The 24,323-nt window shown below is 39.7% G+C and overlaps 1 protein-coding gene across 1 annotated transcript in view; it reads right to left on the bottom strand.

Annotated features, from left to right (window-relative positions):
• LOC144195074 (proprotein convertase subtilisin/kexin type 5-like) overlaps positions 1–24,323 on the bottom strand; it is a 46,562-nt gene that overhangs the window by 20,264 nt on the left and 1,975 nt on the right. The window contains exons 3-16 of the mRNA XM_077714452.1: positions 22,186–22,290; positions 17,119–17,274; positions 15,760–15,903; positions 15,007–15,083; positions 12,916–13,004; positions 12,487–12,659; positions 10,895–11,107; positions 9,720–9,820; positions 6,081–6,184; positions 5,188–5,320; positions 1,879–2,067; positions 812–948; positions 552–689; positions 348–450 (exon numbers count right to left, since the gene is read on the bottom strand). Of these exons, the coding sequence (XP_077570578.1) occupies positions 348–450; positions 552–689; positions 812–948; positions 1,879–2,067; positions 5,188–5,320; positions 6,081–6,184; positions 9,720–9,820; positions 10,895–11,107; positions 12,487–12,659; positions 12,916–13,004; positions 15,007–15,083; positions 15,760–15,903; positions 17,119–17,274; positions 22,186–22,290 (1,862 nt within the window). The remainder of the gene's footprint in view (positions 1–347; positions 451–551; positions 690–811; positions 949–1,878; positions 2,068–5,187; positions 5,321–6,080; positions 6,185–9,719; positions 9,821–10,894; positions 11,108–12,486; positions 12,660–12,915; positions 13,005–15,006; positions 15,084–15,759; positions 15,904–17,118; positions 17,275–22,185; positions 22,291–24,323) is intronic.

Below are 24,323 nucleotides of genomic sequence, written 5' to 3'. Positions count from 1 at the left end.
GTGATTCCTGCTCATCTTCTCTTTATGAGTGCAGAAACCAGCTGACACAATGGCAATTAGCTCACGCTTTCCTCCAGATGGAATGTTTAAAGGGTGGACATATGCATGGAAATTCAGCAGTTAGTAGAGCAGTACCTTGGATTTAATTCATTTTTGAGACATGGGTCTCTTATCACATAAAATGTTCCCTTTGAAATGACCGGAAATTACCATTAATCTATTCCAGCAAACAGATTGTATTTTCTTTGTCTGGAATAATAAAACAATAAGAGGGAAAAATGGGTTCTTGACCTTTCTCATACGATTTAAACACAAGAAAGAGAATATTGCCGAGAGAATATTCAGACCTGGTGTTGTTCTTGAACTTAAGGAAGTAGTGCAGGCAATTTATGCAGTGATGTGGGCCGGGCCCTTCACATCCATGCTCGTTGCATTCGGAATCACAAGGACCTAAACAAACACACATATACAAGGATAGCCAGACCAATACACACACTAATAAGATAACTCCAATGGGAAAAAAAAACATCCAGCTGTGAACGTTTACATACCGTTGTATTCCTCGGTGAACCCTTCATCGGTGGGCGCTACGGCATCTGTGGACCTGGTCTCAACAGACATGCTGCGTAGGGAGGAATATGGGTGTACCGAAGTCCCGTAAAGGACAAGTGACCATTCCTTTAGCTTACCTGAAAATACAGAAGCACCATCTTACAATAAAACGGCAGAGATGCATGTAGCATGTGCTAGATTGCAATGACACACTTAAAACGAAAATGTCTGCTTTTCTATTCTATAGCCGTTTACATACCGGGCACTTTTTGGCTACGCAGCTGAGAGGGATAATCATAAATCTCCAGCACCCAGTCGCCAGCAGCCTTCTCTCCCCAGCAGTGGGTGGTCATGAACTCCCAGTTCTTAAACCCCTCCATGGAGTGATCAAACAACCTGCATGTCCAGAACACACATAGTATGCATAAAGAGAGTAAAATATGTCCGCTGTGGTAAAGGCTTGAGCACTTTGTCTTCTATTATAGTGGTTATTCATCATCTATATAGCCATTTTGTGAAGTTAGTTTTTTTCTCTCTCAACATGATTTAGTGCTATTTTAATAAGCAGATTTTTCTATAACCAAAGAGGATATGATTAGAATGTTATTTTCTTGATTATGAAAACAGAGGCGTGAAATTAGATTCATTTGTAATTTTATGCCATTTAATTTTTCTTTTATTTCTTTTTTTTTTTTTAATCTGGGAAAAACAGTAAAACAAAAGATTAAGTTCAAATGAAATGTTTTTAATTAAAATAACCAAAATAAGTATTGGACATTTTATTTCTTTTTTGAGATAATTTAACTTGGGCGGTGTCCAAACTTATCTAAACGTAATTGAATATGGCACACACAAGAAGATTGAATTCGGCCTCTAGTCTCAAACCAAATTTACTAGCAGAAATATTTTTACATCAAACTGAATGAGCAAAAGAGGCCAACGAGTTAAACCGAATAAGTTTTTTGCTGGCAGTAAACACTTGCAGCCTCAAAAGTATTTGGATCATAAATACAAAGAAATCAATATGGCATTAGATAGCGGCCGCAGTGTTTTTTGGTAAATATTCCCAATCATCTTGCGCGTGCTACGCCTTTCTAACATTGTGCTTCCCATAAACTTGTGCTGGGGAATCATTTCATGTCACAAATGTGCCACTATTTTCAACCAATCAGGAGTCAAGTATAACTATGACATCCAGAAAGTCGTGAGCTAGTCAACACTAAAAGTAAGGAAACAGAACAACAATCTTCTTACTACTCTAACGGCAATAATGTTATTTCATGAAGTAAAAGTCATGTAAATATAAATAATTTTAATGTTCTCTACCTGTTGGCGAGCAGCTGGGACTTGGTCCCTGATGGTGAAGTGAGGTTGATTGACAGGTCTCCCCGGCGTGGGTGTGTGATGGTGATGCGTACGACCACGTGTTCCAGGTAAATCACGTGGTGATTTAGGTTGTCGGTGCAGCCTGTTGCTTTGTACACCGAACGTACCGTATGCTCAGGGCGGATTGTCCTGTAGGACAAAGAATGGGAGTTGTACTCATGAAAAAAAAAAGTACCGTTCTTTTTAAATGTTATAGAATGCTTAATATTAGCACAGTTCACTAGACCTCATTTCAGCCAACATCAATGGAAAATAAGTGTTTTGAACCATGCAAAAAGCCTAAAACTTTGCCTAGAATTATTAAGTGCATCTTTTTTAATTAGTGTAGGGAATAATTGAAATGGATTTATGTTCATTTCATGATTTTTTTTATACAGGTTAAAAAGTACAACTCTTATTTGTTTGGAAATAAACAGTGTATGTTTTTAATCCTTAAACGGGCAAATGTTTAAAAAAATAACAAAAAAACAAGATGACATTTAAAAATAATCATCCCCCAGAGTATTTTTTTTAGAAATATATCTTTAATTTACGCTTTCTTTGTGATTATGTTAGCATGACATGTAACATGACAGTGACTGGTCATGTATCACATTCCTCACACAACAAAGGCCTGTCGGGGGATGTGAGCGTGCACTATAATTGCAAAACTGGGAAGGCATGCGGTTTCCTCGCACGTCAAATAAATTCACCAGCGTCGGAGGCAAAGCCGCCAGAGAAGTGGCCATGAAGCCAGCGTCTGTTTGGCAGGCGTCCATGCGCGCATGGACGAGTGAGATAATCAAGACCATCTTGTCAGCATTGGAGGAACAGCTGAGCCAATTTAACATATCTTCACAGAAAAGCCTCTGAGTTACACAGGCTGGAAAATACTTGGTGATTGTCAGAACAGCTGGAAAAAAACACTATGTCCTTATGTCCTTTACTGCAAACAAATTTTCCATGCCTCCATGAACGCATCGGTTCTTTTTAAAGGAAACCGAGCCAACGCAGATGTTTATCATTGAGGAGAAATTTCTCTGGGTGATTCCAAGCTGCACACTTAGCAGAGTGAAAGTCCAAGCGTTCCTTTAGCCTCGCAACCGTATGGAAAAAAAAGAGGAAACCTCTTCCGTGTGTCTTGTCCCATATAGTTTATACTGCTTGAAAATCCTGTACCAGATGTTTATACGTTAGAAACTAGCTCTTCATGGATTAAACACTTGTATTCCTCCTGAGGCGTAATCTCAGCCTTCAGACTGGTCGGCATGAGTTAATTTCCAAGGTGAGGTCATACTTTGTTCAACACTGCTGTCAAAATACAAATTCCTGTATTCACATGGACATCCAAGATTCTGAGCTCTATTTTCGTAGGCGTAAGTAGAAATAATGGTGTATCTTGGTTTCCAATCAGGCACAAATCTCAATGCTGACTACTCTGCACCAGGCTGACCAGTCTTGTGTTGGAAGTGAGTGTTCTGGACGACAGAATGACCATTTGCTTGCGATAAGACGATTAAACACTAGTGAAAATGTTCTAACGTGAGTCGAAACTCCAATGGGTCGTCGTCAGACGTGTTTCATTCATGACTAAGACAACAGTGGACCTCTGAAACCTTCCAATCCATGCACTGAACCCACATTGGACACTAGGGTGGTTTTAATACGATAAAGTACTGTGCATTTTTACTGGTAGTTCGGGTACCAAATGAATAGTAAGCCACAGAAAATGAAAGTTAAAGCATAGGCTGTGCTTTTATGATGGCAACACTGTGCTGGATTGAATCCAGAGGAAGGGATAAACAAAGTTAATAAAAGTAATTAACAAAGCAGCAAGAGGAGAGGGGATTAAAAAATTGTGTCGATGCAAGTAAAATTAAGAAAAGCGTGCGGAAAACAATGAGGGTTGCATAAGCGGCGGCTGGCCAAGGGAGTCTTGGGCTGATATCACAACAATGTTGGCCGACTTTGCCGTGACACAACACAGACAAGAGAACCCCCGGCGGACCAACAGCTGATTAACGGCAGCCTGACTGGACACAAGTAAGTGCGGACACTGGCGGAAACGAATAAGCAGGAAAACATGTGCAGCATTTCAGCCCTTCATCAGAAAATGTAGTGCAAAGTCAGGACGTGTGGTAAACGATGTGTTGCTAAAAACACACATCCGTGTCGACAAAAAGTATTTTACAAGTTGCTCGCCGATTCATCTAATGTGGAAGTAAAGTTTGCAGCAAAATGAGGTGGTGTGCAGATAAGCTGTTTGTAAATGTACCTTGAAAAATGTGCCTTCATCGTCACAAGATACATTTTTCCCTTCACAAAATACATCATTATTTGAGTGAAGACAGCACTTTCTTCTTTGGGAACAAATCTTTTTTTTCATTTTAGAACACAACGTTTAAATCAAAGAAGTCCTTGATTTTTTTTGTAGTATCAAGTGTATAGTGCTTTGTTTTTAGTTGCTTTGAAAGTGTCTCATCAAAAACATTGTTTCTGACTTTAACTTCCAGCGTGAAATACATTAGCTCTCTTTTGCTCTTTAGAAAGCCAAAATATTCATGTCTGATCCAATTTTACTCAAACTTACAGTAGGATACACAAATACTAAAATATTACGTAGATGACTTCAGCTCTGGTGTCATTAAATAATCATTTCAAAAAACATGAGGCTCTTCAGTACAACTGAATAATCCTCATAAGGGCAGACAAACGCGCCAGATCAGAGTAGATATAATGATGAAGACGGGGGCTATGTGGAGCAAGAAGAGGATGGTGATGGTCTGTGAGCCCCTCAAAATCTAATATTTGGCCCATGTATAGCCTTGCAGTGAACAGAGTTCAGGCTTCCAGCTGCATCAACCATAACAACCTTTGAAGCGCTGGCTTGCAATTTGTGTGTGTGTGTTTGGCTTGCACGTGGCTGTGTGTGCATTTAGAAAAGTCTAATGTGAGAAGCACCCTGCCAGAACTAATGCTTGGTTCTTTGTCAATGTACAAGCTTGCACAACTACATTCACAAACACAAGGCAGCCAGAGCAGCAAAAGGGGGTGGGGGGTGCTGAAATTACAATGGAAGTAACATAACATATATTTAACGTTAATTCATGTGTGGATCTTGCATGTGTGCATATCTGAGAGTATATAGGCTTTCAGCGCTTCCCATCTAGGGGCATAGCAATTTGATGGCAAAAAAGGGAGAGACAGACAGAAGCAATTCTAATTCTATCCTTCTAAAAGGCTGCCTTTTCTCTGGACTTTTATATGTACCTGATTTGCCTGTCGGCGCTCTCCACACAGATATGCTGAGACGGGACGTGCTGCGTCGGGAGTTGCTTCCATCGCTCCGCCTCCTTCACCATGGCCTCAGCATCCATCAGGCCGAACCCATACAAATGGCTGACTATGGTCAAGAGACACATACATGCACATATAACCATTACACGTTATTAAAGTGCTATTAGTTTTATTGCACACCAACTCTATTTAGGAAAAAGTAGGCACAATGCCATCGAGTCAAGTAAGAATCCGGAAAAAAACAGCAGCACCTCCACGATTCGAGACTTCAAACACGTTACAAGTCCAATAATAATTATTTCCATACTCCTTCTCCTAGTCATTTGGCCAAAGCAGATTGACAAGGACTTCTCTCGTTCAAGGTACTCTAAATGTAGACCATATGGTGTGATGTTTACACCGCCAAGTGTTTACTTTGTTTTGAAGGAAAGACACTAAAGCCTCCCGTTAACATAATTTCATTCAAGTAGCAGCAGCATACTAAAAATTGTGTGATTCGACTTGAATTTTATTTTCTATAAGGTCAAAAGACAAACATGCAGACTGCTGTTATTCATGTCATCTTTATTGTTTCTGCTTGACATGCTTGGAAACCTAAGTGACCAGGTGCTAAAATATTTTGGTCACATTTTGAGTCATGTTCACTCTATGAGGCAATTGTTTCTCAGAGAGAAAACAATAATTTATGAGAAGGGAGGAAAGTGTGGAGAATCCTAATGAATCCTGGCAAAACCCATTTTCTGGAACCTGCTTTTGCCATGGGAAAAGGCCAAACAGGAATCAGGATTTAGGACACCAGTGTTCATTGAGAGAATAACACAGCATACAGCAGTGTACTGTATCAGAGGCCTGTGCTGTCGACATACCGTTATAACCAGCAGCGTTGGTCTTCCAGTCAGGGGCGCTGAGGTGTCCGGCTCGGGACGTTTTGACAATAATATGCTGAACATCTCTCCAAGTTAAAAGAGGACTAGAAAGCAGTAAAAACAAAGATGAATGAGCTACACAGAACATTCAAAACATTGTGGAGTGACCACATTGAATTCACATCAAATGACACAATAATGTGGTCATTGATCTAAGAATATATTTTTGTGTGTTGGGAGTTTTTCTCTGAAATTCAGCCCTACAGTTCCCGAAATTTTTTTTACTTACAAAGCACTAAAGGGAAAGGTGACAATAAAATATGACAAATAAAAAGGGTGAAAATAACAAGGCATACATAGCTCCAGCGTGTTGATGCTCATTTATGTGTATCACCCCCCCAGCTGTAGGCCTCTCTGATCTCACGTGAGATCCATTACAGGACAGGCAGGCATGTGTCTGAACTCCTTTCATGTCAAAAATCCTACATAAAAAAAGGGGGGAACCGGGAAGTGGGTCAAAGCATTTCCTGGGATTCCCTTTCCACGTCCGTATGTCAGCCAGATGCTTCCAAGCAATCTGAGAGCGCTGGCTTTATTTGCCCTCAATGTAATTCTCAACCAACCATTGTGTTACATGGGGATAAAGAGTTATTGCGTGACAGTTGAGACAAAAGAGCTGACACTTGAGAACACTGGGCCTCATCCTACTGCAATTGGACAAGACTGCAAAGTAGACATTTTACACTGTGCGGAGAAAAAAGGACTAAGATAAGGTGATCCAAATCAAGCCAGTCCTTTGTACATAACCAAACCTGCCAACTTCAAAGCAGTATTGGCTCAAAACACTGCAGGTGTTCAGACATCCCACATGACTACCGGTTATTTTTGCCAACTATCATGACAGCACTGGGGGGAAAAAGTCATGGAAAGCAGTAGTTCAGCTGGAGCGTCTAAAGAGGTATAATTGGAGGTACCTTTCTGTGAGGGATTTTAATTCCAAACTGGTCAATAAAATAACTTCGAAAGTCACAAAATACATAAACTACAATGTTAATTACAGTTTAGTTAGCCAATGTTTTTTTAAATGGGAATTTTCCCAGAAATTGCGAAAAAAGGGTCATCTGGGAGATGTTTAGGAAAATGTTTATGGAGCAACATATGTGCGTTATCAGCGCTTAGTGTGACATATTCTGCAATCGTGGCCGTTAGCGTTCTGTTTTTTCCAGACATGCCGCAGGCAGATACAAGTGCTTTAAGTGAGTCGTAATGTGCGCAAGCGTTGGCACTGTGGTGCCGATTCGCAGTAACAATTGTAGAAGAAAAAGAACAACAGAAAAAGAAAGCTTAGTTGAAAATTCATGTTGTTTTGGATGTGTAGAAAGAGTATTTGCCTGTGAGTTTTTTTTCTTTCTATGGGACTCCAATTCATGTCACCATTTAATTTTTTAGACTCAACAAGTAGTAGCAAAGATGACTTGTATTACCAGCATGTTGCATTATGAACTCAGTCACTGACAAATTGGACTCGTATCTTGCGCCAATATGAGAGATACTTTTCACATGTATATTTAAAAAAAAAAAAATAGTGAAGCATGAAGTCAGCCAATTAAACACAAACTTTCGACATGAAGGCCAAATGAATCTGGACACATAAGATCAATATTAATGGGATGGTGGGGAAGGAGTAGCTGCTACGGAGTAATCCTAGCTCCATAAATGTTTTATTGACATTAATTAAGAGTGGAATGCCATCGTTATCTAGGTCACACCAGCCTTCTCATAAACAACCCAATACTAATTAAGGAAAGCAAGCACGCCGACTGGCACAAAACCGCTGGCGGCAGCAGCGGCAGCAAATCTAAAGGTTTTAATGCGGCTTTCACGGGGCTCCCTTGCCGGGTAATTAAGCCTGAAAAAATAGGATGCACTAAGACGTGTAGTGCCAAATAGAAAATCAATCATCCATATTCCAGTGTTGCAGATTAGTGGTCCAACAAATAATCCGTTTCAGGTCAAACAGGTGCTATTATCATCCCTTGAATAATGATATAGGTCTTATAGTAAATACTATTATGGGTTGGTATGGCAGACCACATGGACCAAGCTTCCCAAATCAGAATTAATTTCCTCACTTTTGTCTTTAAACTACGTGACTAAATTGTATATTTTATACTTTTATCTGAGTAACAATTTTTTTAAAACATGAAACCAAAGAGCATTTTTTTTTTATTTCATTTCAATTGGGTGAGTTTAAATTTAATAATAAATTAGGATGAATATTTTAATTGCACAAAAACACAATACCAGTGCCTTTTATACACCTGGATGCAAAAATCACAAAAACACAATACCAGTGCCTTTTATACACCTGGATGCAAAAATCACAAAGCCAATTATTAAATCAACCTAACATAAAAAAAGATCACAAATGACTATTTTATTACGAAAAGCCCAAATAAAGGCAAAATTATTTCATTTGACGTAATGTATGTACAATGTGTCATACAGAGCCAAACTTCCCAAAAATTCAAATTCAACTCTGCCTAGTTTGTAAACTTCCTTTGCATCATTGTATTTTCTTCAACATCTTCATTTGAAAAAACACATTTTATGTTTCCTTGCCTACATGTGAGAACCAGTTTCTCAATTGAAATGTGTAGAAAACAATTTTAAAAAGGGGAAAGTATAGAATACACTAAGCAGAGAGTCAGCATATAAATCTTGTAGAGGAAACAGGCTTATGTGCCCGGCCGGTCATGCCAGGAAAAGCCGGAATATTTTCTACCTCTGGGGATTAAAAGTGGATTAACCGGGTTAAATGAAGTGACCTCGCCTAACTGACTGAGCTTGGCACGTGACAACGGGCGCCTTGGACGCCTGCGTCCAGCTTTCTTAATTCATAATTTGCATTGGAGGAGGTGCAATTGTACTACAAAAGCTGTTTTCAAAGTAGTGCTTGTAGAACTGTGAAAAACCCATCGGCAATAAAATGAGTAAATTGGAATGGAACTAACAACAATAAAGAGGCAAAATGAGAGTCTTGTTAATTTCCCAAGGTCAGAGCTCATTTTATCCAAGAGGACACTAACTAAACAGAAAGACAATCTTCCTTTTTTGTGGGCTCATGTGTGATGATTCAAAATGGAAGTTGCTCCTAGATTGGCGGTGGGTCCAAATTATCATGGGTGCCATTATGTGTCAGGATTGTTGGACCACAATACAACAGAACCTGTTAAATGTGAGGTTTCAATATATTTATATGATGATTTTAAGATTATAAACATCTTTATATGTATAGGTATGAAGCCAAAGCATTACTATGGTATCCAAAAAAAGCAATGGAGAGTAAATCTCTTATATTAACTTCTTGCTAGGGAGATGTTTTATTCAAAAGGAAAAGAGGGGCATCAACAAAGTGCGGATAATGGAGTTCAATATGCTCCTATTATACTATAATCTCTCTTTTGTGAAAAGCCAATTTTAGGTCCTAGCCCGCATCTTGCTAAGAATAACATGAGCTTGAGGCCTCACTTGCCAAACATACTGAATTGAATCTACTCAGATGGATGCATTGGCCTTAGCCCTTTTTAAAAAGTCATTAGAAAGTAAGGCAAGTATAAAATGTTCAGTTGCTCTTACTTTGCTTCCAGAGCCAGGGCGATGATGGCGGCGGCCATTGGAGCTGAGGCTGACGTCCCAGTATGACTGTCTGTGCAGCGATGCCTCAGGTCAGTTGTGATCTGCATGGTGAGGAAGACAATAAAGTTTGGCCTCAGAGCTTCAATAATTGACCATTTGTTTGAACAACAAACACTTCTCTGGGGCTGATTCATGTATTAGAAATTTAAATGGTAAAGGATGTTTTTCTATGGCAGGCTTTATACCATATAATTAAAATGATCAGATTTTTATCAACGTCATCTGGCAGGCCAGATGTACACTAATTGGTGGCAACTGACCCTTGGACGTGAATGGCCCACATCTGCTCCACACTTAAATCCATCCCTACCCATTTGCATTGCAAATGTATTGATAGTCAGTCAACTGCATAACAGCAGTCAAGCCAGGTCTCACAAATAATTGGCACAAGGGCCAAAAAATCCAATCCAAACCAAATAGAAAATTGTAGAAATTTGAATTCTTTTAGTTGCGCCTTATAGTGCGGAAAATACGGTATTTTTCTGCACACCCAACTCCCCAACCTCTGGGAATGGGGAGAATTCATTGTAAGTCGATCATGGCATGCTTTGGCCTAATCATATGGACCTCTCGAGCATGGAAGTCTGCGAGCCAAGAGAAAGTTTGGCCAGCACCTCGTCTGAGCCCTCATCAAAGGACCTTTGCTGGACTGAAAAATTGGAGGGATTATCCCAACACAAACATAATGTGCTGCAGCAGAGAATGTGTTCAAGTAGATTAGAGTGACACGCAGAAATGCTTCATTGGTACAAAGCGACCAGGTTACTGAATGTCTGCTTGTAGCGCCCGTGCAGGGACTGTAGAGGAACGGTGCCAGAAAAGTTAACCAACATTGGTTCACTGACACTTTTCATCCAAATAGAGGTGGTTACAATGTGGTAAAAGTGGTCAAGGCAAAATTCTTGTGTGGTGTAGAAATACTTTATGCTTCAAAGCTTTGAGTTTAAATTCAGGCCATTTTGAAAAGAGATATATGTGAGTTTACACTGATCGTCGTTCTATCTTTAGTTCAAATTCAAGGCTTAGTTTCAACCTCACATGAAAGAAAGCATGATAATTAATAAGATTAAGTTCAAACCCTCTCGTTACCCAACCAAGCCAAGATTGAAGCTTACAATCTTCCGGTCGTAGTTTTCGCCACTGCTGTAAGTGGTGGTAAGGGTGGACGAGCACTCCTCCAAGTACCAGGGCTTCCGTCCGCTCTCGGCTGTGCTGGAGATGGAGATGGTGTAGATGGAGTTGGTGTAGCCATCGCAGGAGCAGTGGTCGCGGCTTCGGCCGCCATTGCCTGAGGCCCACACGAAGATGGAACCACGGCCCTTCCTTCCCTGGAAAGGAGAGGAGAAAGCATGACAGTGGGTAACTACTATAAAGCGTCTTGATTGTTTTATGTGGGGTGTCACAATGTGTTAGTATCCTCAAGAAACCAAATTATCATAATTTGCACGGGCATGCGGAGGGAATGACTGGAAACAGATTGGGATTCTTCTTTGTTTGAAGAACTAACATCCAACCTCCTGACTCCTCTCCAGGACTCGTGCATGCCTTAAGGCTCACATGCTTAGCTATTCAACTCACAATAACATGCAGTGCCAAATAGTGACATACACTACATTAAAATTATGATTTATGATTGTAGACACACTATTGATAGACACCAGGCAAATTCAGGTAAAATCCCTATTCGAAATTGCTTCAAATTTTCTCCCAAAATAAAACATTCAATCACTTGACACCATCCATCATCCGCCTAGAGCATCAGGGCTGAAGTGGAAGTGAATTTTTTTGGGGGGGGAAATGGCTTGACCAGCTGACTCAGGGGCCTTTATCTGACCTCAGCAATGAGAACATTGAGCATGAGGCAGACATCTGGACTCTGGCGGGGGCGAGGGTGGGTGATAGAGGAAAAAAATATTCAACTGTGAACTTGCCTCAGGACACTGACACCCCGCACCCACCAAGTTGACGTGGTGTCACTTAGGCTGCCGTAGTGACAGGTGTAGTTAGTATCCATTCATTTTCTGGACTGTCAAAGAGTCATAAACTAATTGTAAGCTGGGACAGACAAGCAGTTTCTCCAAAGTTCACATGCAAGAATAATTTTACATTAATCAAACTGCATGTTTTGGGGATTTAAGCAGGAACCAGGAGAAAACTCACATAAGCAAGCTATATGTAAACTTAACACAAAAAAGATGTATGTCCAAATTACCTCGACTAACCAATTTAATAATATAAGCAGCTCTAAGAGAGTTTGGTCCTCCGTTTGCAGGATTTGGCAAGAACTACGTTTTTCCCCCATTTGTGTTAAGACCGCAGGCAATTTTGAATATATTCCTTAATTTTCCTGTGAATAATACATGAATGTTAACGACTCGCATTTGCTTCTGTTTTGCATTATTTATCATGCAAACAATATTCGCACTACTCTACGTGTTTATTTCAAAATTTATCTTCAACTTTTACTCAAGGGGCCCCTGGCACAAAGTCCAAACATATTTTGGAAATTTTTACAACCTTCTCCTATTTTATGGAATGGATGGAAAGTGCCACTGGTATTGGCATTTTCATACCAAAATATCACAATACATTCCCTTGAACACAGTTGCATCCAAAATTCTGTTCGGTTATGCACAAAAAAAATCATGTTAACTTCATCCCCACTGCACAAAGAGCCTACCAACCAACAACCAAACCAGTTTCTCACCATGCGGATACCGTTCTCAAATGCCTGCCTGGCCAGGGCTGCGGGTCCGTCCACCGTCTTGCCATCATCATCAGGGCCCCAGCTGGCACTGTAAATGTCAATATGCTGCGGTTGGAGGCTCAGAGACTTAGCCTCGACCATGTCTGTCACATCTCCGTCAAGCATTCGCACACCTAGCACACAGATGAACACCATGAATGGAGCAAAAAAAGTTAGCAAAACAATGTAAAAACATTTCAAACAGTGAGTAGTATATTTCCATTTTTCCCCAGATTTTTGCAAATTTACACCTATGGTAATAATGTCATTGTTTGTTCACCCTTAAATGATTTAAAATATTAACATTAATGAATGCATCATGCTGAACACACCTCAGCTAAACAAATACAAATAAGAACTATAATTAGAAAAAGAAAGTGGTGAGCCTACCTCCTATTCTGGCATTGTAGGCAATTCCCACAATGCAGTGTGAATTGTTCGCAGATGCAGCCACTTCTCCCGCACACCGCGTCCCGTGTCTGAGGAAAAGACCACACACAACCTATTACATCAACTAACAGATGTAAGCACAAGGCAAATCAGACAGGGGCAACCGAAAGTACATAAAACAAATCCACGAGATACACATATTATACAGGTTTACTAGCGATGCACGCATACACACTCACACTCATAAATTTTAACCAGTGTAACACTATTCCCATGATACACACAAAACCAAATAGAAAAGGAGCCAAACGGCACCTTGATTATTTCACAATGTCAGTCTTTGTTTCGGAATCCCTCTAATCATGTTGAAGTGTTTTTGAGTGAGATACTGCTCTTTGATGGTGTGTCATTGATGAGCGACCAAGGACACATTGGATGTTGTAAGTAGAAAAGTGCTAGTGAAAGGCCTTTTACCATAATTACATACTAACACAGACACAAGTACATACAAACAGAGGAAACACAGACACACTCTTCCATCTGCAACACGTTTTCTTTTGTATACTTTATTTATTACCGCCATCTGATAGATATCTAAAATGAATATCAATTTATAGAATGATGCTGTTAAGTCCAACTAGTAATTCACAAAACTTCCAAAGAGACACCTGTAAGTCATGCTAGAATTGTACAAATGATGTAAGCGGGAAACCACAAAGAAACAAAGTGTTCTACTTTTAAAATAACACTTCATGCATGTGTGGCCTCCATATTTAAGGTTTCCACATGTTGGAACGGAGCATCTAGAATAGTAGACGTGCGTGACGCCGCACCCGGCGGATGAGGATGACGCCCGTCTAGCAAACTTGGCTTTGAGTATGTCAGCAGTCAAGTGTCAACTGTGTCCCCCCGGGGGTAATGAATACAACGCCTATTTTGAATGGAAAAAGTTGATTTTTTTGTGACAATTTTAAATCATGAACAGTCCCCTCAGCGCTGCTTAATGACCCGAACTGGCTTCAGTCGTATTCCCTCACTTCATTTCACATTACTTAACCATGAAATCTTCCGTCTGGCCATCGTTTCGCTCTTTGTATTTGCTCGTAATTTCCATTTTTCCCACATCTGCGTTTCACTTGTTTCAAGTTGTCATGCCGCAATAGAGATGGGGGTGCCATGGATATTTTCAGTGAAACAACAGTCCAGCTCCCATCAAACGAGACAATCTCACTCTTAGTGTCTGCTGTGTCATCTTGCAGACTCCCAAACCCATTAAAAAAATGCCGGGGCGGTCAACGTTTTTTTTTTGTCTGGACACAAGGCTCATAAAAAAAAACTCCAGATGCAAAATAAAATCTAGCTTATTACTGTGGCATCTGTCTGCCGCATGTCTCTTTAAAAACACATTGAGTGGAAACATAGTGGTTGAGTTTGCCTTTTACACTGGTTGGCAAATGGCTATCTACAGTGTATGCAGGTATTTGTATGCATATAAAATGAGCAGTGGTCCTCATTTTATCAGGCAAAATTTAGCTAAAAAGAATTCTGACATTATAAAGTGTGTTTTCATCCATATAGTGGGGCACCCAAAGAGGGGACCTTTTGAACCGTAATCATGGTATTACACCGATAGAAAGGCCCTCAGTCTGAAATCTGCTGTACTGTTTGCTAAAAATAAATTTAAAAAAACATGCATATACATGTTTTTCTGAAATGCACTAAGTTGCCACAAGATAGCATCAAAGCACTTTCTAAATAGGAAAGTAATACAACGAGAGAGATGTAGAGTAATTAAGCCAACAAATTGGGTTGGAGAATGTTTTATAATGTACTATATTGCTAAGTGGTAGAATTTACTCCCAATTTTAGGGAGTTAAAAAAAAAAGCTGGATTTACCTAAGGCCATAAAGGTGTACAATGTTCTTTCTCTCTTGGCATTAGTCACACTCCACACCTCTGGTTTCATTCATACCTGAATTGCCACACTCAGTTCATTAAGCTCAAAATCCTTCCAGTCAGAATCCTCCCGATCACCTAAGGTGTGGCTCAGTGCGTCAAAAACTTATAAACTCTTTATAAAAAATGTCTTACTTGTTCTCATTTGTTGCATCATAGCGCGGCATGGGATCCAGGTCATTTCCATTCACGTCAAAACTGGCTTGGTGGTCCTGTTGAAGAAGGTATTGTGGTGAGAAGGATATTGGGGTGAAGAAAAATGGAAGGAAACAGAATAGAAGATGACTAAGGTAAAAGAAAAGGAATCGAAAAAGAAGAGAAATAGGATGTGGCTCCGACAAATATGACATGGGCTGTTATCGAAAATCACTTGAGTTCTGCCTTTGATATCAAATTCATCAAAGGGGATAGGAATCATTCTAGCATTACCTGTAGCCTCAGGCTGAAAAACTCATATTCACAGGGGTATGCTCGACATACCTTAACATGCACATACAGCGTAAACGCAGACATACACGATGAGGTAGACACCAAATACCAGCACATCCACAAGTATGAGGAATGCAATGTAAACGTGCTTTGAAGCCATGGTGTTTCCCTTAATTCTGCACTGACTAATGCAAAAAAAAAACACGGAAAAAACGGAAAAGCATATATTTGCTCGGAATTCAATCTGTATCTCAAATGTGTTAGAAAAACAATTTTAGTGCACCTTGTAGTAATTGAATAAAACATATAATCATAAATCAAGGAAGTGCATTTTCCAATAGGATTCTCACAAAAATAGGCAATTATTTTCTGAAATGAAATTTTACAAAAAAACGGGTCATGAACTTTGTCCCTTTCTGCAATACGCACACAATACATGCAGATCACACACACACTCACGTAGTTCTGAGCGAGGTCTGGATGGTTGCGCTCTATACCATCATCCAGGATGGTGACCACAACGCCTTTGCCCGTGTAGCCCCGCTTCCACGCGCCCACAATGTTCATGTCTGACTGGCAGTTGTGGACATCATCGTTGCAGTGCTGCAGAGACCAAACAAAATACAATAAAAAAATGTTCTACTCTGTAAATGTTCAAACAACAATAAAACAAGTGAAGTCAAGAACATGGCAACATGTCTCACACATACCAAACTTTCAATGATAGTCACCTTTGCATATTAAAGTGAAGATTTATGGAAAATGTATGTCATCATGTCAAATATGACATATGCTTAATTAATACAATGACAGTAATCAAATGATTATGAAAATATGATAATACTATAAATGCATTTGCATTTTGATACAGACACCACCTGATGGTGTAGTGGTTCTTCCGCCTGACTTTGGTGAAGGCCATATGTTTTCAATTCCCACTTGGTGGTGTGATTGTGATTGGTTGTCAGTTTTAATTTGCCCGTCGAATGGTTGGCAATGGTGTTATCCCCCACCTGGTGCCCATAGTTAGCTGGGACAGGCTCTTGGACCACCAGCGACCCTTGCGAGAATAAGTGGTTCAGAAAATGAATGAATAAATAATGATAGATTGTTAAATTGATGACCAACTTAAGTAGAGCAATTGTGTTGCAGCTCTGGGGACCCTTAAATTGCTTACAAATAGCACTGTGTTGTTTTTTTTTTAATATCTCTCATACAAGTGGGTCTAAAAGACAAAAAAATATATTAAAAGCAGTGGTCAAAGTATTAGCACTTATCTGCATAACATTAACCATTGACAGAGCTGAGGACTGCAAGCAGTCAAGAAAGAGCAATGATCAGAGCGGTCATGCAAACAAAGTTGTGATAAGAAGCCAAATCTGTTGTGTGAATCTAACTTGACTCATTTAAACAAAAAAGGAATACAGCAAAGTACCATTCCACTAAATAATTGCATAACATGTTGCATCAACACCACAAATATTTTAAAAAAATCACCAAAGAATGATTTTAACAATTGAGCACTTTTCAATTACTCCCATTTTGTGTGTGGAAAAGATCTTTGTGGGGTTAAGTGGAATGCAAAATGACTGTGTCACTTATTAATATACCGGGGTATTGAAGACAGACAGAGTTGGACCATATTTCTTTAGCATGTGTTTTTCCATCTCCCATTCATAAAAAAAAACAAACAAATCCCTCAGATCATTTGACCTGACACTTATCAGTAACAGCAAACAACTTCTGTTGAACCTTGACCTACAAACTCATTTGCTGGTTAGCAAAAGGGAAAAAAACTGCTTGGCATTGTATACTCACAATGTACCACATACTGTTCCACTTGGCATCATTGTAGAAGATGTTGCTCGGGAAAGACGGGCTGGTGTGGGCGTGGCTGGAGAGAGAGAGGGGTGGGGCTGGTTTGTAATCTCTCTTGATCCTCCTCTTCACCACCTGCTGCTGGATCCACTCCACCTGAAACACAGTACATGGGTCCACAGTCAGTGAATAGATGAAACCAGTGAAATCTCAGTGAAACAAATTATATTCATTCCTTAGTCAGGAATGCAAGAAATGTGTTGCTGCCTATGGACAAAAATCATACTTTTTTATTTCTTTATTTTCATCATTTAGGCTGATAAGCAATCAATAAACCAAATACTCCCATTGCTTCATAACAGTGGCTCACTTTTCTTGCATTGTTCTTCTAATTAATATGAACAGGGTGTGAGTAGTGATCAATTGAATGGTTTTGGACAATCAAAATTCCATCACCCATGTTAACTTTTGAATTTTGAGTACAACCCTACCCTCATTATCACAGAACAGTTCACTGTATTGATGTTTTGAAAAATCAACCAGATATCACACATCCTATATGTAACTAAACACATTGATTATAATGTTTGGTTATGGAATTTTCTTTCCAGTTGACATTTGTCAGGTGATGCAACTGTTCCAATTGCAGTGTGATTGAGCCTTTGGACTTTACACACAACTCGCTGATGCTACCTCTGGAATTGTAGCAGACTGTGACGCACCTTCTATTAGCCAGTGCTGCATGGCGCACCTCTTGCCTGCCAATGAATGGGTTGGTATCAGATTCTGAATCTAAGATAACCTTGAGTCAGAAATATCACAGTATCATTGTTTCACAGAATCACAATAAAATGTATTACCAAAAAAAATCTGGTTTAAAGGAATATTTAGATTGAATCCAATCTTATGTCAAGTTCCAAACTGGGTGAGAGGCGAGTGGGTACCAGCTGGCCATAACAGTCTGCAAAAAGTGTGACAAGGCCAAAGGGAACAGTGAGTACCTACTAGGCTGCTGAAAGCTGTAGCACTACTTTTGAAGGCAATTAAATAACGCAAACTGAAGTTGGACGCAGTTACGGTCTTCACCACTTTTGACAAGAAGCCTGCTCACTCAAATGTGCTGCTTTATTACCAAGCAAAAGCACAACTGTAGTGATGTCATCTGTAGTTTGGAGTAGCTTGATGGATATTTCTATTTTGATTCTTTTTCCACAACAACACTGTTAACACAGTACTGTGTTTTGACTAGTGCTGGTTCACATTTTGTATTCTTGCAGAAGAAATATTGATGTATAGTTATCCTAAACCGATAAAAAATTGTTTAATCTCCATCAAATCCAGTGGGAGAACACAAGTGTGAATACAAGCATGTCAATCATCGGGTCCAGAATGGTCCACAACCATCTTTTTTTAAAAACATTTTCCACCTATGTATGAATTCTCCTGAATGATGCAACCAAAGTGGTAATTTCCAAGCAGCACAAGCAATTTTCTTCTTGACGAACGTCTGTGTGCATACAAAAAAACTGCATTTTCGTGGCATCGATATAACTTGAAAGCGAGACCGACACAACTGCGGCGTAATTATCCGCTCTCATGCGCAGAAACAATTTGCTGGCTTCTCTGGAGAATTGCGAGGTGGCAAGACGAGATAATGCCAGAAGGAGAGTCCCACAAGGGTCTAACAAAAAAGAAGAGAAAGACTCCATTGGAGTGAAAACAAATAGCTAGCGAAAGAGAATTGATTTCATACATGAGCATCGGTCAATAACTCAGTTGGACATCTCTTTACAGAAGCGGTCAAGTCTCTTATGTATGAAAAGTCAAAGATGAAAAAGCACAAGTTAAATACTGATTCATAGAGTCATTTTACCCTAATGCTGCTACGTTACATTCCTCCATCCGCCTCAAAAACACAATAGTGTTCATTAAGCCCACTTGAAACCAATGGTGTGTGATTGCAATTGGCATACATTTGCATTTGAATTACAGCAACACAGGAAGACAGGGAAGGCATCACCACATTTCAGTACATCGCAACGGCAGTGTGATTTGCAAAAACAACAGCACCTCAAATCTATTCCCGGGAGTTCTCATTCGTCAGAATTGTGTTTACTTATTTCAAAACTCCTCTTGAGATTTTGCAGCGCTACCTTCACTTTTATATACACAGCAGAGAACTATTTGCCTTCGGACAGAAATCCTATGTTTATATCTTGACCACAACGATTTCTGCACCTTGGGGAGGTCAGCTGCCAAGTTTTCTTTCTAGTGGTGTTTCAATGCAAACAGTGACAAGATGAAAACATGATAAGCAATGAACCAATGAGGTAGATGGTTAGACCACCCTAAAAAAAACATGAAGTCATTTTAAGAACTTACTTCTAAATGAATGAAATCCATCTAAAGATAAGTGATTCAAACATGGACACAAGAGAAGAAGTGAGTGCTAAATCTATGAGTTAACGGCAGAACATCTATTAGTGGGATTTTTGCCACTTTTTAAAGATAGATTTAGAAGCTCGGAGGGGATCGGAGGATATGAAACGTGAAAGCAAAAACAAACATCTAGTTATGAGGCATTTCAAGCAGACTTTCCTCATAAGAGAACCAAAGCTTAGATAAAGGCATAAAAAATAATTCCTTCAAAAAGACTGCAGCAGTTTTTAAGTGGTGGACAATTAGGAATTTATAAGGTCGGTAAATGCACTCAAACCAAGATAAAAAAAATCATTGCAGACATACTTCAGCAAAATACTAAAATAAACACGTTCCTGAGAGACAAAGACCAGTGTGAAAGAGAGTATTAAGCAGGCAGACACTGAGTGTCTCACTCACCAAAACATTGGACAATGGATTTTACTACAACTGCGCACCAACACTGGCTTGTAGGTGACAATAAAAAAGATTAGACCTGAATACTATGTGCTTTGTATTGAATTAAAATAAAACTAAATCAGACAAGCTTAAATATTATACATATGTCCACCAAAAGAATACCCCAATAGAAAAATGAGGCTCAACCAAAAATGTCTGTCTTTTTTTTGTCATCAAGAAAGTAATGGAAACTATCTTTGTATCTGTGTAATGTGGCGGTAATGGCACCGGAGCTTTCTCATCTGCCAATTAAGTGCCCAGTGAGTTTGAGTGTTATAGAAGCAGCAGCAAACTCTCTCGTGCTGTTGTGTTAACGTGCAGACAGACATATACAAACGCAACACTATACAAATAAAGTTGAATTGTACATATGTGGTTATGCAACATGCATCAACATAAGTTCTAAGAATAAATATAGATATGGGTAGATCTTTTTAACTCGGTTCTTTATTTAGTAGCTCGCTTGCTGAAAAAGTGTGAGCACCCTAGCTCTAAATCCCCCAAAAATGATAATTTTTGTGATGATCTTCTCTCTTTGACAGTGAGAGACTATTTCTTAAAGTTGGTGCAATGATGTCTACTTTATAAGAATTATTCCATTTGGTGCTTTCCTTTGTATGTTGCTTTTCTGAAAAGTGACTTTGCACTTTAACAAAGATTTAAATAAACTTCCATTTTGTGGTCGACCTGCTACAGACAAAAACCTTCCGCAGTTTTATCCAATGAGATGCTTCAGTACACCTCCGATAAGAGTCGCACTTGGAGCGCTTTGGATACGCCACATTATCCCAATCCATACGCAATGACAATATCATGCTCCAATTCAGTATCAGTGCCCCTTTGTAGCCTTGCCAGGATGCAAGGCATATGCTTTGGACACGCTCCATTCTGTTTAATTCACTCCAGCAAAGGCTTTCTTGTTGTGGCAGCTCACATTTCCTTGAATTTCCATCGTCTTCAATTTGTCGGGTAGCTTGTGTGTATAGTCTCAAAGGGTCCACCACCACAAAACACCATATCGCCACGTCCCATATGGACTATACGATACCAGGTGTCCTGGTGAAAGTGGGGAAGAATTCACTTGAAAAGAGCAAATAAGGATAAATTGATCCACTGGTGGTTTGCAGTTGAGTTTGACCCACAGCAAGTGAGTTTAGGTCACTTGATATTAGTACACACATGATTTCTGATGAGGATTTGTTTCACATATGAGCATATAATCCACAGTTTGATTAAAAATGAAATCAAATTACTTTGTATTCAGCAGGTGTTTTATGACGAAGGGGGAAGTTGTAGTGGGATGTGAGGGATTGAAGAGCAGCCCACGTAGTAGCAGGCTGGATGGCTTTTGGACACCCAGACTCAAACCTTACGAGACGCAAATGTCCTCCGGCAAAAATAACCAAACACCAATCTCCTACATTTTTTTCTTATCCTCCACAAACTTGTGTGTGCAAAGGATTTAAAATGGGGAGTCAAAAAGTAGTGCCTACAAGGTTACAGAAACACAATGACAACCAAAAGCTGCAGTCTTGCTCTGGTTAAATGTCATGATATTTTCAACTGTATACAATCTATTTGAGCCAAAGAGTGTCTCTAATGACGTTTGGAAGCTATTCAGATCAGGGCTACTCAGTTTAGTTGAATCGTACCAAACACAAATTCCAACAGATCATTCATTATAGGAAGGTAAAAATTGTGCGCTTATCAGCAAAGAGTTGCTCTTTGACCTGACACATGTAGAGTACGTCACCATTGAGGATGTGCCATAAAGCCGAATGTTGCCATGGCAACCTGGACACACCACTTTGGATGTGCCGCAACAAGTTGATAGCAGCGTACCGCCCCGTCTGACTCATTCACACACACAACAAGGTATCATTAACAGCAAGGCAGACTAGCTCTCGTGCTGATCCCGCAGATTAAAACTAGACATCACCCGCCTAATTCCTCGGCACGCCACCTTTCCTTTAATTTGGCTTAATCCAGCCAGCTCACTTGCAACCTTCCACACTTGAAATGTACAGAACAACAAACTTGTGTTAATGCATAGATGGATCAAATAGTGTTTAAAATTCTAATTGAGAACCCCTTCTCAGATCATTCTAATGACAAAATATCAGATTTATTTGAACTCATTTAGTGCTTTTGCATTATATAATAATATCAATAGAGAGACATTGTGCTTACCTTAGGTTCCATGGAGATGAAACTGTGCCGACCGCGACTGGACAGCGTGGACCTCTTAATGGTTCGACTGTGAAAGAAGTGGTAGTGGTCTTTCAAATCACCTATCTGTAAAAGCACAAAAAATTGTTATTATTACTCAACTGCTCATTAGGATGGCCACCGGTGTCAAGTAAAAATAGAGTTTAAAAACTAAAATTCAACAAACAAAAAAAAACATTGAGGAGAAATGCTGACAAAAATGCACTCATACACACACAGAAGTCTGGGCTTCACTCTTACAGGATATTTTTCCACCAATAAATAAATACGCTAAGTAATTTTCATTGTTCTTATGTAGATGACAAATTCTATGAACACATTCTCACTTACTTTTCTTGTGCATCTTTAGGTAATTTATGGACTTGTTAATTCTGAATTATATTATTACTAGTTGGATGGTCATAATTTGAGTTAATTCTTAAATACTTGCAGGAGAAAAAATTTAAGTAGCCGTATACAACTATTTATACAGAGACTACAAGTAGGGGGACATTGAGCAGAGGACACCTGCTTAGAAGGTGATTAAATTTAATAATTTCTAAAGCCCATATGATCCCTCACATGATCAGAGCGTCATGGCTGAAGGTGCTCCCGTGGTGCGTCACGGATCTCTGACCAGCCCCGCACAATCCACTAGATCAACTTTGTAAATTGAACAAATGAGTCCAAGAAAATCCATTGACACACAGATGTCATTGAACTCCGTACATTATGAGTGGGAGGTACAGTCTAGTGCAAAAGAGTCACTGATCATTACTACTTTTTATTACTTTTCTGTTACTATCCAGTGCAGAAAACTAAAAAAAATGCAGTATATGAGTAAATGGGGTCATGACTCACAACAGAAGCTGTAAGTCGGCAACTATTAAGACATTTTTCTCTAGCGGTGTGCTCAGAGATGTTTCAAGTGGTTGGGAAATCGAACATAAATGTGCCATTTGGAATTCGAGGGTGAGAAGCACATCAAGAACAGGCATGACAAACCTTTGTCCAAAAGATTCCGAAAAACACCAACAAATGGATGATTTACTTCTGATGCAAGAAGCTCTTCAAAAACAAACTTTGAAGAGACATTGTACATTGTGCCTATGACCTTGTCGACTGATTTAGACTACATTTGAGCCACTGTCTTAGTCTGGGAAGGGGGCTCCACAGTTAAAGGGATTACCCAGAATTCCCCAACAAACTGCTCACCCTCTGTATGCCAACTCCTTTCATCCATCAGCCCATCTATCTATTTATTCATAATCCCTTATTTTTCCGCTACCAAATCATTGTGTGCTCCCTTCCTTACACGCAGGACGTAGTGTATTGTCCTATCACTATCCATACCAGACAAGGCCAACTGCTCTCAACCCCCCACTCACACTTTGCTTCCATGCACAACCTCAAGGTGTAGTCTGCTCAGTTTTGCAAGCTTTACATGTAATTTGCTTCTCAGGCTATGTTAAAACGTAAACCAATAAATAAAAAATATAAAAGTGGCATTTTGTCTGACCATCATAGCATGTCCCTGTACAATTCCCCCAAGACTTTTCTAGTTCTCAAAATATAATTGTCTTGTTGCACAGCAACATTTTAACTCATTACAAGACATCTGGTTCAGTTGTTCCACATTACTGTCTTAGTGGTTGGTGCTAATTAAAAAAAAGTATAACATTTCCCAATTAAATGTAAATCCCAAGTAACTCACCAGCTCCAATTATAAAGAATTCTGTGCAGATCAAAATATAAGAGGCTGACCCCTTGGACTCCCCCCACCACTTCTCCTAAACTAGGAAGTGAAGTAAAATGAGGTGTCGATGTCCAATGAACGCACCATATTGACATGGAAATGAGGGCGATTACTGGGGGTTGTGAGGGTGGTGTACTCCACATGGGAATTCTTATGGTGAGCCAGTATAGAAAATGAACGAGGAGGAGGGCTGGGCGGTGGATTTGTGGGGGGAGTGCTACACGTTTAGTTCCCGTCAAAGAGAGGGGATAAACGAGGCCATTAAGGGTGCTCTCTGTTGAGTGTGGTGGGTGGGCAGGCTGCGCAAAGCAGAGATACAAGAAGAGGGTCGCAATGAGGAGGAGTTCCATAGCTGTTGACTAGG

The sequence above is a fragment of the Stigmatopora nigra genome, chromosome 4 (genome assembly GCF_051989575.1).
Source record: "Stigmatopora nigra isolate UIUO_SnigA chromosome 4, RoL_Snig_1.1, whole genome shotgun sequence".
Classification (NCBI taxonomy): Eukaryota; Metazoa; Chordata; class Actinopteri; order Syngnathiformes; family Syngnathidae; genus Stigmatopora; species Stigmatopora nigra.
The sequence above is the reverse complement of the archived record's forward strand: the minus strand, read 5'-3'. Positions and strand labels throughout refer to the sequence as shown.